Here is a 7,142-nt window from a genome sequence, read left to right as displayed (position 1 = left end):
CAGTAGAATGGCGTCTGGCCTGCTAGAGTGCCTTAATTTTAGTAAGTAGAAATTCTTTTATATATTCGATATTGGACTGTTTTGATGTACGATTTCTGGACATAGACTTTAAATTGGACTTTTATTTTATTTTCTTACTCTTTTAGATTATGGTGTTAAAAAAGACCTTATATACACAACTTTTTCCCGCAATTACGTCATAGTTACAGAGCGTAGCCATCACACGTCACGTGATGCATCCGCCATTACAACCGTGAAACCCGTGAGCCGTGAAAGATGTACAAAGATGGAGGGGGCGAATCGTGTGCTGTATTTAACTGTTTTAACAACAGAAAAAAAATTTATTTGTGGAAGCAGTCTATCTGCAAAGTTCACGGTGACATTCTCCACAAAGATTGTCCGTGCATTGTTCCATACAGCCTTCACAAGATGCCAAAAGCGGAGCCCGAAAAACTTCAATGACAACGAGCACTACATCGCAATGATTTGCCGAAGAATGTGTTTGTGTGTTCAACACATTTTATAGATGGGCGACCAACTGCAAGAAATCCCATACCCAGTCTGAATTTAGGTTTGTTTATGACTTAAAAACTCTGCATACAATGTTTAAAAATAGATTTGACGTTAGTGTAAAGTGAAAGTAGAAAGATGCTTGCAACGACGCATTCACAAACAAAGGATGATATTAATTTATTGTGCCTAACCACCTTCTGAAATAATTTGTCAATGTAAGAACAAAATATAATCTATAGTATATAGTTTAAATGCGTTATATTTTCTCTGGTTAAAATATGCACACACTCTGTAAAATTTTCAAGAGAACTGTGGGTTTCAAGAAAAAAAATGCTTACTTACTATATAGCTTGCACAATTTATGTTTATGCACAAAATACTTAGAGTGGTAAGGCATTTGTTTGATACAACCATACCCCCTTTATTCATCTGATCAGTGATCTACAAGTTAATTGCTGTTAGATTTTGTCTATTTCATGTGGAAAATTATGTGAAAAATCCACCAAAACACAAATTAAAGTATAAACAATTTATTTAAAAAATTCTTGCTGGGAGGAGGGATACATCAAAGATGAAGTTTTGTAATAAGTATCAATAATTTATATAAATTTTTACAGGTTATGAAGCTCCCATAAAAGTTGGTCGTCGACTTTTGAAAAGGAAGTTTGTTGCAGAACAAAAGACGGATGGGTATGTTTGACTCCAAATAATGAAAGAGCAGAGATAAATATATATTTTGTAGTGCTGCCATTGAAAATAATTTCAGAAAATTAGATATTATTTTGATATTATTTTTAGAGATACCTTTAGATACTTTTTAGATCAGTCCCCCACCCCACTTCCAAATTTAAATAAGTTATTGTGAAAGTTACCCCATATAATATGTGGAGTGATACTCAATGAGTGTGGTCATAATGGTCATTTTCATGTGCTATCTTGTTTTGTTCATGTTTAAACTTTTATTGTAAAGGAAATTTCTGCTATCACTGTCTGAAAAGATGATTCGTACGATATGCGTATTGTTGAAACTCATGATCAGTACATTCAATATATTCCTGTATCGTTATACATTGTAACTCTATTATCTATTAATAGAACTTGAAATTAATGATTTTGCTTTTATGTTTGTCAATTCTTGTTTTATACTGTAAATTGTTTTGCAGGACAGAAGTTATGAAACATCAAAAACTGGCTGCTACTGCTGCAGATGAAGTCGAAACCATCAACATTCAGACTGAACCAAACATGACATCTTCTTCCATGCAGACAAGCATCACAGAAAGCAGAACTGCAGGCACACAGTGGACGGATCCCACATTGTGTGAACATGAGTATGCAAGACCATTTCTTGCAGGATCCAGGAATTCAGGTACACAAACAACAGTCATCAAGATGGAGGAAAAAGGTGTAAACTGCTGCACTCTACATGTACGTCTCAGTGCTGCTGACATAACAACTAACTCCTTAGCCTTGCTTTACACAGGACTGCCATTAAAGACTTTTAGAACACTTTTGCGTGTTATGGAAAGTTTGGACAACCCACTGACATTTACTATGCCCGTGTCAGATCAAGTCTTGCTCGTTCTTATGAAATTAAGGCTTAATTTACTATTTGCAGATATTGCCAACAGATTTGGTATATCTGAGTCTCATGCATGCAATATTTTTAATCAAAGACTCTCTTTTATGGCTTCAAAACTAAAAAACTTAATAGTTTGGCTTCCACGTGAAACAATTAGAGCAACCATGCCAAAGTCTTTTCGTGAGAACTTTCCCAAAACTACCGTTATCATTGATTGTGCAGAAACTTTTATTCAACGAGCAAAAAACTTGAAGACCAGAGGAGAAACATATAGTCACTACAAGTCCAACAACACAGGGAAGTATTTGGTTGGTATTGCACCCCATGGTCAGATTATGTTTATATCTAAGGGCTTTGGAGGAAGGTCTAGTGATAAAGCAATTGTGGAAGAATCTGGGATTTTAAACTACCTTCTTCCTGGAGATGAAATCATGGCCGATCGAGGTTTTACCATTGATGACCTACTCTTTCCTCTGAAAGTGAAACTTAACATTCCAGCTTTTACAAAAGGTAAAGACCAACTTTCAGAAGAGGATGTTACAGAGACCAGAAGAATTGCCACAGTCCGGATTCATGTGGAACGGGCTATTAGACGATTAAAGGTGTTCCGCATATTGAGTCAGATAGTTCCAGTTACCTCGGTGAAGAAACTCAGTAAATACTTGATTGTTTGTGCTGCATTGGTTAACTTAAGATCTGACCTTATCAAAGATGATGATGAGTAAATAAAGATTATGGTGATTATGGTGATATTATGAATTTCAGCTTTCACTACTAGGGGTGGGACGATACACTGATACGTACTATTATCCACTATATGGTTTAAATACATATGTTAAAATATTGGTTGGAAACATTTCACAAACAACTTTTTGAAAAAAAATTTTTTTGTAAACTCAACTTGGTTACAGACTTTTATTTATCAATATCAGTGTACATGACTTTTTGAAAATGAATCTTTAATAAGTGTTCTTGTTAAACTTCACTACTATTTGTAATCAACTTGTATATAGACATTTGGCAATATGTACAATTTATATTGTTTTTGTAAATTTCTAGTCAAAGAAATTAATATGAACATCAAATATTGATTTCAAAGCTCATGATTTGATTTAGAAAAATTTGTCCATTTAAAGTAAAAAAAAAAAATGAAATTAAATATAGTTTTTTTTACTTGGCTACATTTTCTAATTAATCATATTATCAAGATATGCCTCGTATCATGTAGCATGTATCAAGATATGTAACATTATTATGTTGTATCGCAAGATCTGTGTATTGTCCCACCCCTATACACTGCAATCAGTTTATACCTGTCAATTTTGTTATCTTTGCATCAGCAGGTTGCAATAGGATATTATTTTATAATAACATAATGTTTTCACATTATTATGATATTTGTCAATGTAATTTGCACCAATATTTGTTTAAAAGATACTGTGCTTGGGCATATCTTTTGTATTAAGGTAAAAACCATCTGATTTCTTAAACATGTTAAATTATGGAGCATAACATGGGAGTGAGTCCAAAAGTTTTATGTCTGACAAGAAATCTAAATTCACTTAGTTTTCAATAAATAGTTTGCCAAGATTTTAATTTGTTCATTCAATTTTGATCACAGTACAAGTATTTTTTACACAGAAAAAAGAAATCAAATTTCTTTTGTTCATTTAAAAAAAAAAAATTTGAAACTCCATTAATGTGAAGTTATGTACATTCATGCACACTCAAGTCTTTGAATGTAGGTCAACAAATACTGTTTAGGCTTCTTGACCTCCACACTTCTACTAACTATTTGAATTTACTTTTTTATCAGACAATGATTTTTTGATGTGGCACCTAACTTTTAAAAAAAATGTGTACAATTATATTAAGAAATAAATGATTACCTCAGAATGAAAAACATTTGATTTTTATGTTAGAAACAAGTTTTATTTGCATCAGTTTAAAAAATTTACATATTTTCTACTAATCTTCAATCTGCCAGATTCAAAGTCATCAACTACTCTGGGTAAAAGTTTGTTGAAGTAAAATAAACGTAACCTTGAAATTGATGATTGACAGAATTGTTGGTTATGTTGAACATCAATGATCTTGTATTCATTAGCTGTCCATATAACAAGTTTGCACAATTCTAGATGTGTAACATGCAAAGTCAATTGTATCTGAAGATAATATCCTCGTGAACTGCTCTGCTTTAGGGACAAAGAATCATTTTGCAATGATTTTACAACATCATATTTACCAGCTGTAAATAAACTGTCAAGGGTCTGGTCATTTTGTAGTATTGGGCATTTTACCTCTAAAAGACACTGTGTGCCATCATCATCAGTTATTATTCCGTCGGGGGAAACACTGAGCCAGGGCTCTTCACCTGAAACGATGGTCCCTGCATCTTGTATTTGTATTCCATCCAAACGCAATTGTTGTTTTGCAAGATTTTCACCAATCTGTACATGTTTTGTGAATTTATTGCCTTTAAAGGAAGGGTATAAATGCTCTCTAATGAAGTTATCACAATTTGTAGTGTCACGGATTGGAACCTTGTGAGCAGTGCTGCCTGTTATTCTTATTTTTCTACTGTTATGCCACAGTTCTGATTGACTTTGTGAAATAGTTGTTTGAGATAAGGACTTGATTTGAGATTCAGTAAGTTTTATATACTTGTTAAAAAATTGGCAACACTTTTTACACGTTAGTTCTGCAGAGTGTTCAGTATGAGGCTCAGATGAAGGTTTGAATTGCAGCATATCAACTTTAGCTTGCACAGATTTATTCAAAAGAGAATTTTCAACTGAGAACAATTCCTGAAGTTCACTGTTTTGTACAAAATATTTAAAGGATTGATGGGATACAAACATGGGGAATATTGATTTTGTGTTTTGTGGTTTTTCAGCATTATTGTTAATGTCACTACTGCTGTATCTAGGTTTTTTAAAATCCATCTCCTCAAGAATACCTGGTTCCAGGTTTCTCGTCGAACCCTTGTTCCATTGCATTTGTTCATCCGTACATGATTTGCCTGTTAATCCTGACCTCACAGCATATTCAATTTTCCATAGAACAGCACCAACATGACTACACGTTTTACTGTTCCCTGCCATACATGAACAACCAGCACTATAAATCGTGCCAACCATGTCACAAATAATCCATGCATTATGAAACTCTGAGTTGACTTTTTGTGAGGGGCGTACTTCAGATTTTAAAACAACTGTTGTTTTGTTGATAACAAAATGTAGAATTTTCCCCACGGAACCACTTTTAAAATAATTGAAACTGTCCAAAGATTTGTAGTTTTTCATCCCTTGGCCATCACACGCCTTACTCAAAATTAAATAATTGTAAATATCGCCATACTCAACTTGGGGCCACTCCCGCATATCGTCCTTCCATTCTTGCGGTTTGACATCTTTTGGCGAGGAAATAATTCGATCTTTACAATTTTCACATTGATATTGATTCATATTTAAGGCAAACGAAAGAATTTACAAGATTTTCATATATTAAATGTTGTTTGTGCGCTAATATTTACGGTTGAACAGTACGTAGTTTCACCGACACCGGTGTGTTGTTGCTATGGAGTTTGTTTATAAATGTAGCGTCACGGATGCAATGGCGGCTGCTTTCTGCGACCCCTACCGGGATGAAATTTTACTAAGGGAAATAACTGAAAAAAGTTGTGTATAGGCTTTCGAAGTTCTTCCCATGGAACATCGTCGCAAACCTCGGTCAAAATGTACGATCCTGAGATGATGCCCATGGAAGAGACATTTTACATCTGTACTGATAGAAGCAATAGTAATTTAAACTTTGTCTAATTTTCCTTGAATTAAATTAACTTTTCATACTTGTGTAAGTGTTTCAATAAAACTAAATTCAAAACTAGTTTGTTCTCATTTTGAATAACTGCCTTATGGACAACTGATGAAAGGAAAAACACTATTTCATGAAGCTTTATGTCTAACAACTTCCTAAAAATAAAGAGATACAAACTATATCGATAACATAAGTACAAACATAACCATGGATATTTACTACATAATCGGGTACATCACGTGTTTCAATATAGTCATGTACTTACACAATCCATGTTAAACGAATCATGTTCATATGATTTTATTACATTATCACGCAGAAATGTGGGTTATTGAAATTAAAAGGCGGATCCAGCGCCGGGCGTGTCCCCCTTGACTTTTTAAATTGTGTATATCAAGCAGTGCATTTACTTTAAGTTTTATACATAAATTGATAAAATATAAGTCTATTATTTATTTCCTTAGCAAAATACACAGATATGTGTACGGTACGAGTTATTCCGGAATATTGTATTGCGACCGTGTGTATTCTAACAAAAGGTCACGACGCGTATATTTCGGTGTAGAAAATGCATAGTAGTTGACAAAATTGAAAATTTTCAGTCACTTTGCTAGTCGGTCCTTGACAAGGGCCGATGTCAAGTCATTTATACAGATGATATAAGCAGTATTTGACAAAAAATCAGAGACTGCCCTAAAAGAAGACGCGATGGCAAATGCACCAATCCCAGATAATAAAGTCCAATGCCGGGTCAACCAAATGGTAGAAAAGGGAAAGAAACAACATTTCTCGTCTTAATGCTATATGTACCAAACGGTGAAACCTCTAGGCGGGCTTCGATGAATGCACTGTGTTTAAACTGTTTCTTTTCAATGCGTAAGTAGCTTCATCTTGGGGCAATCAGTATACACTACACAACATTTTTTAGGTCACCTGATTAAACTCAAGATTTCCTTAAAAAAACTTTCTTCTCTGCTCCTAGGTATTGAATAAACCAACTAAGTACATAGTAATGTTGTGAAAGGGCTCTTCTACCAAAATTGTGAATACTTGATATCGCGATTACTTAACTTAGCGGAACTCTTTCGCGAAGGAGGTAGGAATCGTCTGTTGGGTGGGGGCAATGTGCTTTTCAATACAATGCAAGATCGATCATTGTAGCATTTATAAGGTCAGATAAGTAAAAAATCCTGGTGGAATACCTCGCTAAACAATCGCTGAACCAGCC

The 7,142-nt window shown here is 34.2% G+C and overlaps 1 protein-coding gene across 3 annotated transcripts; it reads left to right on the top strand.

Moving 5' to 3' along the window:
- The first annotated feature begins 225 nt into the window (after window positions 1-225).
- LOC134241052 (uncharacterized) lies at window positions 226-3,415 on the top strand. Of its 3 annotated transcripts, none has more exons than XM_062723146.1 (3): window positions 226-571; window positions 1,131-1,203; window positions 1,677-3,415. In XM_062723146.1, the coding sequence occupies exon 3, from the start codon at window positions 1,687-1,689 to the stop codon at window positions 2,818-2,820; it is 1,134 nt and encodes a 377-aa protein (XP_062579130.1). In that variant the 5' UTR covers window positions 226-571; window positions 1,131-1,203; window positions 1,677-1,686; the 3' UTR covers window positions 2,821-3,415. The 3 variants fall into 3 exon arrangements, with proteins under 3 accessions (XP_062579130.1, XP_062579131.1, XP_062579132.1); XM_062723147.1 differs by having other exon boundaries at window positions 226-572; window positions 1,131-1,180; window positions 1,685-3,415; XM_062723148.1 differs by lacking the exons at window positions 226-571; window positions 1,131-1,203 and having other exon boundaries at window positions 1,708-1,832; window positions 1,883-3,415.
- The last annotated feature ends 3,727 nt before the right edge of the window (window positions 3,416-7,142 follow it).

The sequence above is a fragment of the Saccostrea cucullata genome, unplaced genomic scaffold (assembly GCF_032062105.1).
Source record: "Saccostrea cucullata isolate Sc308-1 unplaced genomic scaffold, CSIRO_AGI_Scuc_v1 ctg3791, whole genome shotgun sequence".
Taxonomy (NCBI): Eukaryota; Metazoa; Mollusca; class Bivalvia; order Ostreida; family Ostreidae; genus Saccostrea; species Saccostrea cuccullata.
The sequence above is the reverse complement of the archived record's forward strand: the minus strand, read 5'-3'. Positions and strand labels throughout refer to the sequence as shown.

Coding starts and splice junctions, on each gene's coding strand:
- LOC134241052 (XM_062723146.1), top strand. CDS start 1,687: ATGAAACATCAAAAACTGGCTGCTACTGCTGCAGATGAAGTCGAAACC.